This window comes from Aquarana catesbeiana, linkage group LG01 (genome assembly GCF_042186555.1).
Source record: "Aquarana catesbeiana isolate 2022-GZ linkage group LG01, ASM4218655v1, whole genome shotgun sequence".
In the NCBI taxonomy this organism is placed as follows: Eukaryota; Metazoa; Chordata; class Amphibia; order Anura; family Ranidae; genus Aquarana; species Aquarana catesbeiana.
This window is the reverse complement of record NC_133324.1, coordinates 5973968-5993253: the sequence shown is the minus strand read 5'-3', so window position 1 is coordinate 5993253 and position 19286 is coordinate 5973968. Positions and strand designations below refer to the sequence as shown.

General features: G+C 44.6%; 1 protein-coding gene across 4 annotated transcripts in view; it reads right to left on the bottom strand.

Annotated features, from left to right (window-relative positions):
• LOC141129842 (chymotrypsinogen A-like) overlaps positions 1-19286 on the bottom strand; it is a 68666-nt gene that overhangs the window by 838 nt on the left and 48542 nt on the right. For 3 of the 4 annotated variants that reach the window (XM_073617904.1, XM_073617907.1, XM_073617913.1), the window contains exons 3-7: positions 4083-4186; positions 2926-3005; positions 1415-1493; positions 1042-1222; positions 41-174 (exon numbers count right to left, since the gene is read on the bottom strand). In XM_073617904.1, the coding sequence (XP_073474005.1) occupies positions 41-174; positions 1042-1222; positions 1415-1493; positions 2926-3005; positions 4083-4186 (578 nt within the window). Of the gene's footprint in view, positions 1-40; positions 175-1041; positions 1223-1414; positions 1494-2925; positions 3006-4082; positions 4187-5299; positions 5352-19286 lie in introns of those variants that run through there. The other variant, XM_073617911.1, reaches the window with a different exon arrangement.

Sequence of the window (19286 nt, the reverse complement as noted above, 5' to 3'; positions counted from 1 at the left end):
CTAGCTAAACAATGGTAGCTAGTAGCAAAAGTCATCGTACCATGCAGGAGGAGACACCGGAGGCACCGGCGCAGATCATGGTGTCCTTGATGTTGGTTCCCCAGTAGCTCTGGCAGTTGGCGGTGGTCAGGAGAGGAAGAGATGCCTGCTGAAGCCTGGATGGGGTGACTTGAACTGAACGTGAGAAAAGGGAGAATGGAAAAGATAGGAAAAATGTGCAACAACCTTATCATCACAGCGGTTCTATGTGGCACTTTGAGTCCCCAACAACTTCCCAACAAAATCACATCTAACTTCTATGATGGCTCGGCCTTATTCCTTCACTGCACTCTAGAGGAGCACAGTACGATCGTTACTGGGCTTATTCCTATACCAAAAGGTCAAAAAGTGTGAAGTCTACAAAAAAACAAACAAGCCATCACATTATAGACACTCCACATTATGTAAAATGTCCTAACAATGTGCCGAAAAAAATAAAAGCCTGAAATGAAAGATATTATACAGTGGCCACGTGACCACAAAGTTTCCTTCCTTCCCAGAGTTCTTCTGCTGGGTGGGTTGGGATTGCAGCTGAAAGATCCACCCATTGACTTGAATAGGCTGTGATTGGCTACTGATCGTCCACTCCCCTGCTCACACACAAATTGCAGCTGATTTGACAGCATAACTTCTACCTGGAGACACTGCCAATCAAGCCTGAGCAGGGCTGGGCAGGGGGCGTGTCATTCTGTGATGTCACAAGCTAACTACTGAACTACAGGCACACTGTGCCATGTTTAACATGGTCAGTACGGAACAGGAGGCCCTTGAATCGGTAGAAGATTGGCACGATCACCAGGTATTTACAGTGCATGCAAAAATAAATACAAATGTCTACTAAAGGAAACAAATAGTGTAGTTATTTAGCTTTACATACATTTTAATATCTCCTCTATGCTTTTTTTGGGGGGCAATTTTGGGTTCAGTGTAGAACATATTTTCATCACAAATGCATTATGTTTTTTGGGGGGTTTATTTTGGCAGAATATCTAATTCCCTTACCGGCAGCACTGGTGTATCCCCATCCGGTGGTGACACATCTTTCTCCTCCATTGAAGACATCAACGGTGGCAGCAAGACACACGGGGGAAATGCGGCTGGTGTAGGTAGCGGGAGTGGCCAGCTTGATCAGGGTGATGTCATTGATGATGGTCTGGGAGTTGTAATTGGGGTGTCTGAAGGCCTGAGAAAAGTTATGTTAGAATGAAATTCCTGGAAATGTAGGTGAATCCAACCTTCATACAAAGACCCTGTAGCTTTTCAATTTTATCTAATAGAGTAGATGATTGACTGTGTAACTTTATGGAAAAAGACAAACGGGGCAGTTACTGTCTATGGCTGATTATCTCTCTATATTGGAAAAAAAAAAACTTACTCTGCCGACAGCAATTCTCTGGGTGGCCTCAGTCGTCAGGGATCGGTCATATGCACCCAGGACCACAGTGTGGGCAGTTCTGGATGGAAGAGAAAAATGGTCATTAGTTTCCATAAGGCTGATTTGATATTTCAGATGTCCCCTCTAATATTTAATCTCAGAATTCTTCACAGACCAGAACGTTTCTCAGCACTTTCTAAATTTATACCTGAAAATCAACAAGGGTGTAAACCAGGTCTATAAACCAGAGGCTCTGGGTGTACATTTGGATAAATGGTTCTATATTTAGGTCCCTGAAGACGCATGTTGATGACGAAACATTGGGCGACGTCAGAGACTGGAGACGCAGGTCGCTGTTGGACGGTGACACGGTGGCCATCTTTGTGGTTAGAAGGGCTGGACGCTTCACACTGCTGTATATTAATCTACCAAATGTGAGTTTGTTTTACTATCAATATATTAAAATATCCTTGGTTATGGAGTTTGCGCAATGAGCGTTTTCTTTTTACTTCCCATGTACCACGGTTCTTGAGGTGGCTCACGCCCACTGGATCATACTTGGTTCAATATCTTGTTGTAAGGAGGAACCCCTAAGTTTTCCATCTAGTCTAGAGGGATATGAATATGTTGATGCCACTTTAACAGAGGATCGTTGGTTTACCCTTAGAAGATTGCCTTTGCTATCTGTTTACAACTTACGTGTATAGCCAATACACTGATGGTAAGGGTCAGTTTGTTCGGGTGATGGTGATGGTGTTCCTATCCCTTTCCGAGTTTTCCTTCATTGTGGATCTTGGTTAACAGAGGGTTCCTTATTTCCTTATGACGGAGAAGGATCCCTTTTGCTACATTTTATTCATATTTTGGGACATTATCTTATCATTTATTATTTCTCTGGGACATTATCTTATCATTTATTATTTTTTAGCGCTGCACCTTCTTCTTCAATATATTTAGGATATATCTGGTCTATAGACCAGATGCTCTGGATGGACAGTTGGATAAATGGCTCCTTATTTACTATGTATCTGGTCTATAAACCAGAGGCTCTGGGTGGACAGTTGGAAAAATTTGGCTCTATATTTAGGATGTAGCTGGTCTATAAATCAGAGTCTCTGGATGGACAGTTGGATAAATGGCTCTTTATTTACAATGTATCTGGTCTCTAAACCAGAAGCTCTGGATGGACAGTTGGATAAATGGTTCTATATTTAGGCTGTATCTGGTTTATAAACCAGAGGCTCTGGATGGACAGTTGGATAAATGTCTCTATATTTAGGATGTATCTGGTTTATAAACCAGAGGCTCTGGATGGACTGTTGGATAAATGGTTCTATATTTAGGATGTATCTGGTTTATAAACCAGAGGCTCTGGATAGACAGTTGGATAAATTGTTCTATATTTAGGATGTATCTGGTCTATAAACCAGAGGCTCTGGATGTACAGATTATCAATGAATCATTTGAGTGAACACTGACTTTGCAGTGGAATATTATCATATAAGACTCACGTGACTCCGCAGTGGGCAGCAGTGACAACCCAGAGATTGTTGATCAGAGAACCACCACAGAAGTGGGATCTAGAGCTGGTCTGTAGAGTAAGAAGAATCATCAGATCATTGCTTTATATACAGATCATTTCATCATTTATGTCACAGGCCTGGGCTGGCTATAGAGGGTTCAACGAAGTCTAGCATAACTAATAGGATCTGTGTGCAGTTTTAAGCTCCTTTGGGAAGCTTAGTTTCAGTTTTCACTGTTTGTATGGCTTCTTTCAGACTTGAAGACCACAACATGATGTAACACAGCTGTACGTTGCAAGTGTGAGCACTGTAGGTGATGGCACAAGTCCGATGTACCACCTTCTAAAAATTTACTTTTTTTTATTAGCTAAAATGTGTCTGTGGGTAATTATGAGCTGCTATGGCATTCTTAGCCTTCATATTACTCATCAGGAAGGCCTATTTATAACCAAATTACTGCAGAACATTTACCACGCCTACACATAACAGGCAGAAGGTGGGAAACCGGTATAGATAATAGCTCTGTGTTTGGATACAATATGCAGTGCCTGTGCAAAAATTCCTGCATGCAGCAGGTTGAGTGTGTTTTAAAGGGTGCAGTAATGGGCTCCCACCAGGCCAACCAGCATCTGATAATTGCATTAAAACCCATCAGTAAGGTCTGTTTTAAATCTGAGCAGGGCAGTACATTTAACAGGCTACCTAAAGTGGAAACGGGTATGTACACAAGTTACTGCTCTCTATACTTTGCCTGTAGCAGAATATCTGCATGCAACTGTGTGTTTTATAAGGTGCCGTAATGGGCACCCACCAGGTCCACCTTATCACTGCGTTAAAAACCATCCTTTAAAAACCCTTGGCATAAGTCTGAAGGAAGTCTAAAGTTCCGTGTAGCCAATGCACAATGTCAGAGTGGTCCTTCAGCATATTTGCCAGGTCAATATTATGTAGGGAAAGGACATTAAACCTGGGAACACTAAAAATCAATGCTGTAACATGGACTGTTGTATCTGGGAAATGCTCAGACTGTAAAAATGTGAAAATGATTTACATCACAATAATATGTGACGTTCTGAAATCTCTAGTTTTGTCTATAATAGAAGCTGTTTGACAAAGAGTAACAAGGAAGAAATGTTTGGTCGTACCTGCAGAGACACCTGCCAGGGCCAAGATCCAGAAACGGCATTCTCACCGTTCACAATCCTAGCATAGCCAGAGATAATGGGCTTGATTGCGGGAACACCGCAGCCTGGGGAAAACATAAATATTAACTGTTAGCAAATTTATACTGACACAATGTCGTATTTGAATTTATTTTTCCTTATATATGGATGACGTTATATTGATTAGAATTTTAACTTTCTTTTATTACTTTTAGCTCTATAACCCTACAGAAAATAATAAGACATACCATAACTTTTTTAGTTTTGTATAAAGTAAAAATGAACTCCCCTGACAGTTTATTGTTTACTTCCCTTGCCCTATTGGGGAGATATATCTACGCTTTTGGCTCTAGAGATTCAACAGGAAGTGAAATCCCTACAAAGCAAGATGAATTGCCCTTTTAGAAAACTGTCAGGAGAAAAGGATTCCCCTTTGGAAGGTTTACCCTCACCCGTTTGTTTTGGTGACAACTGGTGGATCTCCTATCTCTATATGTCTTGGTGTCAATGGAAAGAGAGAATATCCCCAATGGGGACACAGGTGTTTTGATCCTTCCCTACTATATCCAAAAAGAAAAAAAGAATTTGGTTTTTAAAAAAACTCTTTAAAAATGTTATTTATATATTATATATCATGCAAAGTGCGATAAAAGCATTATCTTGTATTAGTTTTAAATTCTTTAATGTGATACGGAGATAAAGTCGATGATTTCCGGTTGGCTTCCATTACGTTTTATGAACTTTGCTTTGTTATAGTCTATGTTTTTGGTTCTTGGTGATGGAAATAGTGGAGGGTCTGAGGGATGAAACATATCAGGAGAGACTTCAGGAACTTAGTAGGTACAGTCTGGAGGAAGGAAGGGAAAATATGGTCTTGATTGGAACCTTAAAATGCATGAAGGGTTTGAATAAAATTGAGGAGGTTTATTAAGAGGCTAAGATACTGGACACTGGGATGTGACCTCAAACTAGCAGGAGGAAAGTTCAAGACTAATTATTCTTGGGACAAATTAGATCTATACAAAACGGGTAAAAAAAATATAATTTAAAAACTTAAACAGAAAGGACAGACTTGATAGAGCTGGTCTATTTGAACTGGTCATGTCACTTGGTATTTTTCTGCCATCACTACCCTCTTTTGAAATTAAAAAAAGCCTAAAAACACAAGACAAATGTACAGGAGGAATGTCAGTACTCACCATAAGCTCCACTAAGGAGGGCTAGGCAGGAAAGGAACCACAGCATTGCCATTTTGCTACAAATCAAGTTCGACAAAAAATGGACAAGATTGTCTGGGTTATATACACCCAATCCACCAATCAGGTGAGAGCTTGTCTGCGATAAGGACAATTTTAGCTCTCCATATCAGGACACCCTAATCAAACTATAATATATATATTTTTTTTTAACCTTAGCCTTGAGATGTAAGGTAACAGGTGTCAGAGGAGCCACCACTTGGCAAGGCTCCCACGGAATATTTATTTAATGCTACGTGAAATTATTCATTCAACATATTGATAGGTCATTTACTTGCATTACAAAAAAAAGAAAAACAGAAGTTTTAAAAGGGAATTACAAAAAGTATATTTTAAATTACAAAAAAAAAAAAATAAGAATCTCATTTCTGGAACTGTGGTTTATGAAGTTTTATGAATTCAACACTAGAGTTGGGTGAACGGTTCAGGCCCAGCAAAAGCTTGGGCTGAACATCGCCTGTTCGCCCGTTTGGCGAACACCCGAATTTGCAGGGTACTCGGCGGGATGTTTGCTGCTCAGTGCATTCTAAGCCCTGATTGCCCAATCAGGGCACAGTGAATAGCTGGTTGTTAAGAGTGCTGCCAGGAAGCCAGCCGCCATGTCCTTAACAATGGATGAGTCATAAGCTGTCAACGAGCTTCTCAATGACAGCTGAATGAAAAAAAAAATATATTTCTGGTAATTGAAAACAGTGAAGAAAAATGGTGTGGGGGTCCCCCCAATCCATACCAGGCATATTGGGTCTGGTATGGATTTTACGGGGGAACCCCACGCCAAAAAAAAAATGGCGTGGGGTCCCCCCAAAATCCAAGCATGCAGCCTGGCAGGCCAGAAAAGGGGTGGGGGGGGTGAGCGGATGAGCGAGTGCCCCTCCACTCCTGACCCATACCAGGCCACATGCCCTCAACATGGGGGGAATGCTTTGGGGCAGGGGGGGCTCTGAGAGAAGGCCTGGCTTGCAGTCTCCACTCTAATTCATCCCAGAGGTGTTCTATTGGGTTGGAGTGAGGACTCTATGCAGGCCAGTCAAGTTTCTCTACCCCCAAACTCGCTCATCCATGGCTTTATGGACCTTGCTTTGTGCACTGGTGCGCAGTCTTGTTGGAACAGGAAGGGGCAATCCCCAAACTGTTCCCACATAGTTGGGAGCATGAAAATGTCCAAAAAGGTATGCTGATGTCTTAAGAGTTCCCTTCACTGGAACTAAGGGGCCAAGCCCCTGAAAAACAACTCCACACCATAATCCTCCCTCCACCAAATGAATTGGTCCAGTATAGATTTTTAAAAAATTGGCGTGGGGATCCCCTCCAAATCCATACTAGAAGGGCCTGGTATGGACCTGGGGGGGAACCCCACGCTGTTTTTTTTTCACAATTTTTTTTTAAGCCGGCAATTCTTTTTTTTTACATTCAGCGGAGAAGCCTGCCGACAGCTGATGACTCATCGGTTGTTAAGGATGCGACGGCCGGCTTCCCAGCCCCCTCCTTAGTAACCAGTTATACACAATGAATGCGAAGCTAAAAAAAACCCCACAAATCGCAAAACGCAAATCGCAGCAAAATTGCGTCACAATTTTGTATTTGTACTTGCGTTTTGTTTGCGGGTCCATTGAAGTCTATTACATGCAAAATGCTGCATTTTGCATGAAAAAAAGTCCCCGGCCCTTTCCAAAAACGCAGAGGCACAAAAATGCATTGATGTGAACATGTTCCATAGGAACCCATGTTAAAAAATTTCCCTGAATTTCTGCAAAATGCATCAAAAAACGCATTAGTGTGAATCGAGCCTAAAACTCCCTTCTTAAGCAAACCAATTTTCAGCTTTCAGCGCTCTCACAATTTGATTGACAATTACTCATTCATGAACACTGCACCCATATGAAATGTTTGTCCTTTTTTTTACACAAATAGAGCTTTCTTTTGGTAGTTTTTAACTACCACTGGGTTTTTTTATTTTTTGCGCTATAAATGAAAAAAGACCGAAAATGTTGTAAAAAAATTAATTTTTCTTCGTTTCGATTATAAAATTTTGCAAATTAGTAATTTTTCTTCATAAATTTGGGCCAAAATTTATACTGCTACATATCTTTGGTAAAAATAACCCAAATCGGTGTATATTATTTGGTCTTTGTGAAAGTTATAGAGTCTACAATCTATGGTGCCGATCTCTGAAAATTGATCACACCTGATGCACTGACGGCCTATCTCATTTCTTGAGACCCTAACAAGCCAGGAAAGTACAAATAACCTCCGAATTACCCCTTTTTGGAAAGTAGACATTCCAAGGTATTTAGTAAGAGGCATGGTGAGTTTTTTGAAGCTGTAATTTTTTCCCACAATTCTTTGCAAAATGAAGATTTTTTTTTCTTTTTTTTTTCACAAAATTGTCATAATAAAATAATAATAAGTTATTTCTCACACACAGCATATGCATACCACAAATTACACCCCAAAATACATTCTACTACTCCTCCTGAGTATGGTAATGTCACATGTGTGAGACTTTTTCACAGCCTGGCCACATACAGAGGCCCAACATACAAGGAGCACCATCAGGCATTCTAGGCACATACAGTAAATTGCACATCTAATTTCTAGACGGAAAATGTGTGATAGGACCTTGTTGTCGGAAATTCCGACCGTGTGTAGGCTCCATCACACATTTTCCATCGGTTTTTCCGACACACAAAGTTTGAGAGCAGGCTATAAAATTTTCCGACAACAAAATCCGTTGTCGGAAATTCTGATCGTGTGTACACAAATCCGACGGACAAAGTGCCACGCATGCTCAGAATAAATAAAGAGATGAAAGCTATTGGCTACTGCCCAGTTTATAGTCCCGACGTACGTGTTTTACGTCACCGCATTCAGAACGATCGGATTTTCCGACAACTTTGTGTGACCGTGTGTATGCAAGACAAGTTTGAGCCAACATTCGTCGGAAAAAATCCTAGGATTTTGTTGCCGGAATGTCCGAACAAAGTCCGACCGTTTGTACGGGGCATTACACTTTTGAAGGCCCTGGAGCACCAGGACAATGGAAACACCAAAAAAAATACCCCATTTTGTAAAGCAAGCATGCCAACATTTATTCTATGATGCATAATGAGTCTTTTTAACATGCTATTTTTTTCCACAAGTGTTTGTGTGGAAAGAAAATGAAAACGCATTTTTTTTTACACAGTTGTCCATTTATAAGATATTTCCAACACATGTCATGTACATGGCAAAAATTACACCCCAAAATACATTCTGCTACTCCGCCTCAGTATGGTGATACCAAATGTGTGAGACTTTTACACAGCCTGGCCACATACAGAGGCCCAACAAGCAGGGAGCACCATCAGGTGTTCTAGGAGCATAAATTACACATCTCATTTGACTACCTATTACACTTTTGTGAGACATTGATGGGCACTGTAGTGGCATGGATGTGGCACGGATGAGCACTGATGTGGCATGTATGAGTACTGATGTGGTATGGATGAGGCACAGATGAGCACAGATGTGGCATGGATGAGCAGGAATGAGCCATGGATGAGCATAGATGAGCCATGGATGGGCACGGATGAGCCATGGATGAGCATGGATGAGCCATGGGTGGGCATGGATGGGCACGAATGAGTCATGGATGGGGATGGATGAGCATGGCTGAGCATGGCTGGGGATGGATGAGCCATGGGTGGGCATGGATGGGCACGGATGAGCACTGATGTGGCATGTATGAGCACTGATGTGGCATGGATGAGGCACGGATGAGCACAGATGTGGCATGGATGAGCACGAATGAGCCATGGATGAGCATAGATGAGCCATGGATGGGCACGGATGAGCCATGGATGAGCATGGATGAGCCATGGGTGGGCATGGATGGGTACGAATGAGTCATGGATGGGGATGGATGAGCATGGCTGAGCATGGCTTGGGATGGATGAGCCATGGGTGGGCATGGATGGGCCCAGATGAGCCATGGATGGGGATGGATGAGCCATGGATGGGGATGGATGAGCCATGGATGAGCATGGCTGGGCATGGATGGGCATGGGTGAGCATGGATGGGCATGGCTGGGCATGGATGAGCATGGCTGGACATGGATGAGCATGGATGGGCATGGATGGCTAGGGCTGGACATGGCTGGGCATGGATGAGCATGGCTGGACATGGCTGGGCATGAATGAGCATGGCTGCACATGGATGAGCATGGCTGGGCATGGATGAGCATGGCTGAGCATGGATGGGGATGGATGAGCATGGATGGGAATGACTGGGCATGCATTAGCATGGCTGCGCATGGATGAGCATGGATGGGCATGGATGAGCATGTCTGGGCATAGATGAGCATGGTTGGGTATAGCTGGGCATTGATGAGCATGGCTGGGCATGGATGAGCATGGCTTGGCATGGATGAGCATGGCTGGGCATGGATGGGCAGAGATCAGTGATGTAGGCACTTCAGATCCAGCCCACAGCTCTGCTGCACCCGGCTCCTTCTCTCCTCGTGCACTGTACTGATCGGTGCAAGGAGAGGGGAGGAGCTGAACTGGACATGCTTCGGTCTGTTGACAACTGATCACTCCGTCATTGGACAGAGTGATCATGTGGTAAAGGGCCACTGTCATTGGCCCTTTATCCCGTTCCTTGACACGCCGGGTCACGGACATACCCGGCTTTCCAAGCTAGACCAATATAATTATGTAAAACTTCCATACCTGGAATTCAGCTTTAAATACCTTTGAAAGGATTCATGAACATTTTAAGGAAACCTGTAGTAATATAATATGGAGTGTGCCATTGCTTACCCCCAACTCTGAAGAGACTTTTATTCCTGGTTGTCATGCAGATCTCATGGCTTCAGATGAGTTACTGACCAGGAAAAAGTAAGTACTCCAGAAGTTCTGACCGAGGAGGTAATGGGAAGTATCCAAACCTCATAATACACGTCAATACCAATGAGAAAGTTTGGGGATGATGGAAGGTCTTCAACATAATCTGAAGTAATTAGGAGCCAGACTTAAATCTAAGACCTCCAAACATTTTAAGAACTGTTGAAAGGATAGGAAGTATAAAGAGGTGAATAAGTGATGACAACAAGTTGGTGAAGAAAGGGGTTGGGTTGGAGAACTAGAAGCTGCAGCTTCTATGCTAGAGATGGGCTACATCCTAATAGAGAAGAGTTAAAATAAACAAAAGCCTACAAACAGCAAAATCATCTGAAATCAACTTTATTAGGAACCCTAAAAGTTAATGTTAGAAATTAGGCTTAAGTGTTTAAGTCTATATGGCTGCTAAGCTAAGACTAGGGCTATTTAGGATAAAACGCATTGACAAGTGTAGTATTCCTGCTGTAAGTGAACATGATTAGCCACATTTTCCTGGATAGTAGTATACAATTTATAGTCTTTCTCTTGGCTCTTCAGGGTTGTTGTTGTTAATAGCTGCTGCCACTGGGTTTCACTGGCACTTGTGGCAATAGGCAAGGGAGCTGTAACAATTTTTGGGTTATGAATATTTATGTCTTCCTGGCCAAAAACTAGGAGGCACATGGCCGGTGGTGCATGCTGGGGGGCGATATAAATATTTGGGAAGTGACCGTGTAAGTTTTATTTCATCATGGATTGGCTAGGCCAGAAGCCTGTTTGGGCCTGCTGGAAGGCAACATGATTTAATATCATATTTCTGGAGTTTCTTTCTGGTTGATACAACCAAGCCTTTGCTTTCTTTGGGGCGGTCTGGAATGTCTTTGTAGCATATCAGAAAGAAGAGATCAGGCCTCCATCAAGGCTGAACAATGCTTGGCTCTGGACCGGCTATTTTTATATGGCTATGCAAGCAACACTGAAAGGGTCCATAACTGACAAGATGATTGATGAATGTCCTGCTACAGAAGATCAAAGGCATTGAAGATTGACATGGACAATGCTGCCCCTAGAGAACAATACAGCAGGACGGACAGTAATATAATATATTGAGGAGGACTGCCCCATAAGTACTGTGATTTGTCAAAAGTCTAGATGGGATAGCAATGGGATTGGGTCTGGATGGTATATGATTGAAGTATAGAAGGACTGAACGAGCCAGAGAGCTTCCTCTCTCTACCCTTTTCCACTCTTGGCTTGTGCCTGAGGCGCATGGCTTGCTCTTTTGCCATCTGAGCCCAGCTGATGAAACAAAATCTCGAGGAAAGCATTGTGATAAGTATCTTTGATGTTCTTGTATTATATGTTTTGGTGTTATATGCTTTATAATATCTTTCTTTTGTACTTTCATGTTAGCGTTTTCTTATTCTCTTGGGAAATAAATAAGACTTTGTTTTATTAAGCAGTGTGCTTGGTTCCATAGCTAACCTTGTATTATTGTGAAATCGACAGTAACATGTGATCAGAGTTTTAATAGACTAGCTAACGATGGGAGTAGACAAGTTAATAAATAGGTGCAATAGATAGAGGGAATCCGTAACCACCCTTGAATAATATTTATTGTAACAATTACTTCAGGGCCTAACACAATATCCTTCAGTTGTCCTGCCTGGTGGAGGGGGGCATAGCATCCAAGGTGGAGAACTAGGGAAGAAAGTCCTACTGGAGGGGGATGGTGTCTGTCCTTGGAGGATCCAAGGTACCCTCTGGGATGGAGGAGAAGAGTTGCAGAGTAGGGCACTCATGTTGCTGGAGGTATCTGAAGCCTTAACCCTTTCTCCCTATGGGCCAAAGCAATAAAACCTTAGAGAAAGGCTAAAGTGACTCATGCATGCCCTTTGTTGTTGCAATTCATCACCAAACCCATAGATCCACCCTGGGGTATTGTTCAGCCTCCCCCTTCGTTGGAGGTTTTCCTTTCCCCCAGTCAGGGGGGTCGCTACACATGACTTCTGAAGTGAGCCTTTTGCATTTCCAATAAATTTTGTTTGCTTTTTGGGGATTGGGGGTGTGTTGGCTTCTACATGCTCAATCTTGTATTTGGCTAGAAGAAAAGAGTTTTGCAGTGCACCATATGAACAGAGACTTTGGCTGAATTGGAGGTACAGGCAACACTAATGGGAGAAAAAAAAGGTTAGTAGATCAAAGAAGATTCATATTCAATTTGTGTAATACACGGTTAAATGTAACCTTCATTTTATCATGTTTAATCTAGGTTCATAGTTGAGGGTGGGATAGAAATTCAAAAGCAGAAAAGGCAGAGGACTTAGGTAATGGGACAAAAAAAAGTTGATGAAGACAATGACAACATGGAATCCATATGGGTAAATAGTGTATATACTGCATATGGTGGAAGCCATAACTGTAATGTTCTCATAGGAGTTTGTTATAAGCCAGCTCACATAAATGATACTGCTGAAGTTCATCATCATCATGAAACAACCAGAAATACAGTTCTTATTATGACTGAATCCAACCATATGGACATCATTTGTGAGACTTCTAGTAAAGGACATCTATTTGTATCCACTTTTACCCCGGCGGCGTGGCACAGCACTAAAACACCCCCCGGGCGGTCCGGCACTTACTCACGGGGCTGTGCTATTCTCTCCTCTTCTCCACGGCGGCTTCAATGTCGACTCCGCCAGCAGCTTCCTCCGCCATGTGTCTCCTCTTCCGCCAAAGCACTAGACATCCAATAGGATCACCTGAGGCTTTGGCCAATCTGGAAACCGGTCTCACAGACCTGCCTCCCGATTGGCGGTGAGGAACTTTAGTGTAAAAATAGCGAAAATTCATTTGCCATGGTCACACAACTGGGTAGCCTCGGAGTGCAATGCTCTGCACTTCAAGGCCACCCTTATTTGAAGCTTATTAGAGCATCTGGCTCTAATCAGGTGCTTCAAAAATACACCTACCCCGCATTGAAATCCATGGTCCGGCGCCACTGATATGTAGATCAGGGGGCCGGACGCATGGACGGGGGGGGGGGGGCAGCACCTGTGCACCCTCTATGGATTGGCTGCTACTGGTGCAGACAGTGTCATCACTGATTACATGTGGGAACCCCAGCAGAGGTCTGCATCCAGGGCCAATCACTCTTAGGTGATTTGTAAGTGATTATGTGTGAGCGGCCACAATTAGTTGTGGGAGCTCTCAGCCTCCCATTGATTTCAATAGGGACTGCCTCCTACATGTAATTGCTGGGAGCCTCCACTGGGATTCTTGCATGTAATTAGTGACAGCCTATTTTGCAAGTGTGAATGGGGCCTTAGTGATGAGTGAACTTGGCAAAGTTCAGTTTGCTAAACGTTCTCTGAACCCTTTGGGGAGTTTACAAATACAGAACCTAGTGGCAAAGCCAATGTAGCACCAATATTAAAAAAAGGCACAAAATACAACACTGGGAATTACAGACCAGTTAGCCTAACATCAATAGTATGTAAACTCTTGGAGGGGATGATAAGGGACTATATACAAGATTTTAGTAATAAGAATGATATCATTAGCAGTAATCGGCATGGATTCATGAAGAATCGTTCTTGCCAAACCAATCTATTAACCTTCTATGAGGAGGTGAGTTGCCATCTAGATAAAGGAAGGCCCGTAGACGTGGCGTATCTGGATTTTGCAAAAGCATTTGACACAGTTCCCCATAAACGTTTACTGTACAAAATAAGGTGCGTTGGCATGGACCATAGGGTGAGTACATGGATTGAAAACTGGCTACAAGGGCGAGTTCAGAGGGTGGTGATAAATGGGGAATATTCGGAATGGTCAGGGGTGGGTAGTGGGGTTCCCCAGGGTTCTGTGCTGGGACCAATCCTGTTTATTTTGTTCATAAATGATCTGGAGGATGGGATAAACAGTTCAATCTCTGTATTTGCAGACGATACTAAGCTAAGCAGGGCAATAACTTCTCAGCAGGATGTGGAAACTTTGCAAGAAGATCTGAACAAATAAATGGGGGGCCAACTACATGGCAAATGAGGTTTAATGTAGAAAAATTTAAAATAATGCATTTGGGTGGCAAAAATCTGAATGCAATCTATACACTGGGGGGAGAACCTCTGGGGAATCTAGGATGGAAAAGGACCTGGGGGTCCTAGTAGATGTTAGGCTCAGCAATGACATGCAATGCCACGCTGCTGCTAACAAAGCAAACAGAATATTGGCATTAAAAAGGGGATCAACTCCAGAGATAAAACGATAATTCTCCCGCTCTACAAGACTCTGGTCCGGCCACACCTGGAGTTTGCTGTCCAGTTCTGGGCACCAGTCCTCAGGAGGGACGTACTGGAAATGGAGCGAGTACAAAGAAGGGCAACAAAGCTAATAAAGGGTCTGGAGGATCTTAGATATGAGGAAAGGTTGTGAGCTCTGAACTTATTCTCTCTGGAGAAGAGACGCCCGAGAGGGGATATGATTTCATTGTATAAATACCGGACTGGTGACCCCACAATATACAAATACCGGACTGGTGACACCACAATAGGGAGAAAACTCTTTCGTGGAAGGGAGTTTAACAAGACACGTGGCCACTCACTAAAATTAGAAGAAAAGAGTATTAACCTTAAACTATGTAGAGGGTTCTTTACTGTAAGAGCAGCAAGGATGTGGAATTCCCTTCCACAGGCGGTGGTCTCAGCGGGGAGCATCAATAGTTTCAAAAAACTATTAGATAAGCACCTGAACGACCGCAACATACAGGGATATATAATGTAATACTGACATATAATCACACATAGGTTGGACTTGATGGACTTGTGTCTTTTTTCAACCTCACCTACTATGTAACTATGTAACCCCATTGAACCCCATTTCCACAACTTTCTAGATTCCCAGCATGCTTTGCAGCTTCTCCTCTACTGTTTCTTTTGATTTCTAAGGATTACATATCCCATAGTACTATGCAGCCTGCAAGCAGTGATTCCTGTACTGACTCCACCTCCTGAAACTCCCACTCTCAGCACCTCTGTTGCTCAGAAGGCAGGCTCTGTGAAAGATGTGACACAGCAGTGCCTACTAACAGGGCATAGTGACTATGTGTGACAGAATTCGAGAAAGTGAGTGTATCGAGATCTTCACAAAGTTTACAAACCTCAAGATTGTTCAGGGTAATAGGAGAAGGCTAGAAGTATTACAGATACCATGAGGAAATGCATATATAGTGCCTTAAAATATGTATTCATACCCCTTGAGATTTCCCACATTTCCCACACAAAGTGGCACATAATTGTGAAGTGGAAGGAAAATGATAAATCATACAAATAAATATGTGAAAAGTGTGGGGGGAGGGGCATTTGTATGGCGCCCCCCCGCAGTCAATACTTTGTAGAACCCCTTTCTCTGCAATTACAGCTACAAGTCTTTTTGGGGGTGTCTCTACCAACTTTGCACATCTAGAGAGGGACATTTTTGCCCATTCTTCTTTGCAGAATATCTCAAGCTCTGTCAGATTGGATGGAGAGCGTCTGTGAACAGCAATTTCCTGTCGCATCATGGCAGCATACACTTTGGGTTGTGACTCCGCCCCCACAACCTGATAGGACTACATAGCTATAAGTTGTAGAGATGGCCCCTGCCCAGTATTCTCTTATTTTTCCTCACCTGAAGGACTGAACATATCAGAAGCACCCCCTTACCGAATTCGCCCCAGCCAGGTTCTAGCCTCTCCTGGGTGGAAGTCCTTACCTGTACAGCCTCTAAACGAGCTAGATGGAAGGAGCCCCGCTCTGGTGATCTCGGGAGTATAAGCCTTAAACAGGCTTAGTTGTTGTGCAGCGGTCGCCATGCCTCCTTTTTTCACTTTGTGTCTTTCTCCCTCTTTGCTGGGCTCTGTGGTCCCTCTGTGCCTCCCTACAGGCTTCCCGGGCGTCTCGGCGCTTCCGCGCATGCGCGGTGCGCGCCGTCAGGGCGTCCTTTCGATTTTGCCAGTTTCCAAGATGGCGCCGGGCGCCTCGCGCCGCTACTGCGCATGCGCGAGCGGGTCGTGACCTCGGCGGCCATGGCGGCAAATTTAAAAGCCCTGTTTGTCATTTCTGAGCTCTCCTTGCTTCCTGGAAGACTTCTGACTGCTGTATTTTGAACTTCTGCATTCCTAAAGCTCCCTCTTTCTCTGGGTAAGTGTCTAATACTTATGCACTGTTTTGTGGGACCTGGTTGCATGTTCTTACCTTACTATACCTTTCTCAGGTATTCACCTTCCTCTCCTATGGAGGCCGCTGCCCCAGCAGATCACCACCAGCCTAATAGGTAAGGGGGGGGGATTCCAGCGGTAAGTAGAGAAGATTGAAAAAGAGAGCAGGACCGTACTAATGCTACCTAATTGGTCAGCCCTGTCAGGTCCGCAAGATCATCTAAATCAGGACGAAGAGAATCTTCGCACAGGAGAAGCCGCTCCGGCCATAGACGCAGCCGCTCACGCGGAAGAAGCCGCTCAGGCCGCAAGGGGAGTCGCAGACGGAGTCGATCCCACTCAAGGCATAGCCGTTCCTACCGCAGGAGATCCCCTGCACGAGGACACCAATCCTCTACGCACCCTTCCCGCCCAGCCGGGAACGCTTGCTGGGTATGTGGGGCCACGGCCCTCCCAGACAAACTAGCCTGCCGCAAGTGCATAGATGAAGCCACCAGGGAGAAAGAGCCGGATTCCATAGAACCCACTGGAGTCTCTACTCCCCAGGTCTCGACTCCTGATGTGGAGTTTACGGTCTATAGCACCTCACCCACCATTCCCAGTGCATCAAGAGAGCAAGAACTACCGTCGGATGATGAGGAGCCGGAAGCTTCAGCTGGCTTTGATTTTGCGCTCATAGAACCGTTCATCAGATCGGTTAAGGAAGCGATTAACTGGGAGGAGCTTGAGGAGACACAGCCTAAACAGAGGAAATATTTCCCAAACCTCAAGAAGGTTCCGGAGGCTTTCCCATTCATCGACGAGTTAGAGGAGCTCATTAAGGAGGAGTGGCAGAATCCGGAAAAGAAGTTCAGTCTGTCCAACAGACTTACCAAACTGTACCCTCTCAAGGAACCCAAAGTATCTCCTTTACTTTCTCCTCCAGTAGTGGATGCATCTTTGATGCGTCTAGCCAGGCACGTGACGCTCCCCATTGAAGATGCAGTAACGTTCAGAGACGTGCTTGACAGGAAGGTGGATACAGACCTTAAGAGAGCTTACCTGTTCGCAGGAGGCGCCTGCAGGCCAGCGGTGGCATTAGCGGCGGTTGGGAAAGCTATCTCCAACTGGTCCTCAGCTACAGCGAGGCTCGTCACTGAGGGCGCAGATCAAGAACAGATCACTAAGGCCTTACAAGAACTTAGCCTTGCGGGAGATTTCGTGGCGGAGGCTTCCGTAGATACTATCAGATCCACCTCAAGGTCTATGTTAGCCTCTGTAATGGCCAGAAGGGCGCTATGGCTTAAACCTTGGTCGGCTGACCCCGCCTCGAAGTCAAACTGGTGCAGGATTCCGTATGATGGGGTGAACCTCTTTGGAGCAAAGCTGGATACCGCAATCTCTAAAGTAACAGGCGGGAAGTCGGGTCTCATACCATCGGACAGAAGGCCGAAACAACAAAGGCCACCTCCCTTTAAACGTAACCTTCCGGAAAGATATAGGGATGCGAAATCCTATAGACCCGGGAAGGAATACAGAAGGAGCTGGAAGAACCCCCAGACGTCCTTCCTTAAGTTCCAGAAACCCAAGACCCCTGCCTCCAATGACCAGAAGTCCTTTTGAAGGTTCGCCCGCCCAACCAGCGGTAGTGGGGGCCAGACTCACAAAGTTCAGGTTGGTCTGGGCGGGAATGATAAAAGACCCATGGACGGTGTCCACCATTCATTTCGGTCACAGGTGGGCATTCAGAGGTCGTCCTCCAAGAGACCAATTCTGCTCAACCAGACTTCCTCCTTCTCAAGAGAAAAGACTATCCCTAGTCCAGTACATCCAAGAGTTGCTCCAGAAACAAGCAATAGTGGAGGTTCCGCCATCCCAAAGAGGCAAAGGTTTCTACTCCCCACTTTTCTTAGTGAAAAAGAAATCAGGGGACCTTCGTCCAGTCTTGGACCTAAAAAACTTCAACCGGTCGATACGGTTAGAAACATTCAAGATGGAAAGCCTTCAATCAATCCTCCAAGCAATAAACTTGGGAGATTGGATGCTGTCAATCGACCTCCAGGACGCGTATTTGCATATCCCTATCCATTCCGAGTTCCAAAAATTTCTCCGGTTTACCCTAAATCATCGGCACTTCCAATTCCGAAGCCTTCCGTTCGGGATCTCTACCGCACCCAGGACGTTTACAAAAGTCCTATTACCTGTAATAGCCCACCTGAGAGAAAACGGGCTGAGGGTCCACCATTACCTGGACGACATCCTACTTCTCTCAGACAGCCAGGACTCTCTTGTCCTTCACAGGGAAATCCTGGTCTCCACATTACAGTCCCTAGGGTGGCTGATAAATTGGAAGAAGAGCAACATCCATCCCACACAGAGAATGGTCTTTCTGGGGGCCGAATTGGACACAAGGGAGAATACGGTGGAACTTCCGGGGGAAAAAATCCCTCCTCTATTTCAAAAGGTGAAAAGGGCAATCTCCACTACAATGCTCCCGGCCAGGACCTGTCTCAGTATCCTGGGCTCCCTAGCTTCCACCATTCCAATGGTCCAATGGGCGCAGTGGAACTCGAGGCCTCTTCAGATCTCCTTCCTACGTCAGTGGAGGGGCACATCAATGTCCCAACCAATCCTCATCTCTCAGGAGGTAAAGCAATCGTTGATGTGGTGGGTACGTCCTCACAACTTGAGAAGATGCAGGCATATAGTCACTCCCTATCAAGAAACCGTGACCTCAGATGCCAGTCTACAGGGATGGGGAGCCCACTATCAGGACCTTGCGGCTCAGGGTCGTTGGCCTTTCAGGGCACAGGATACAGTGTCGAACGTTCTGGAGATGAGAGCAGCGTTCCAGGCTCTCCTGGCCTTCAGTTCTCACTTGAGGAGGAAGCACGT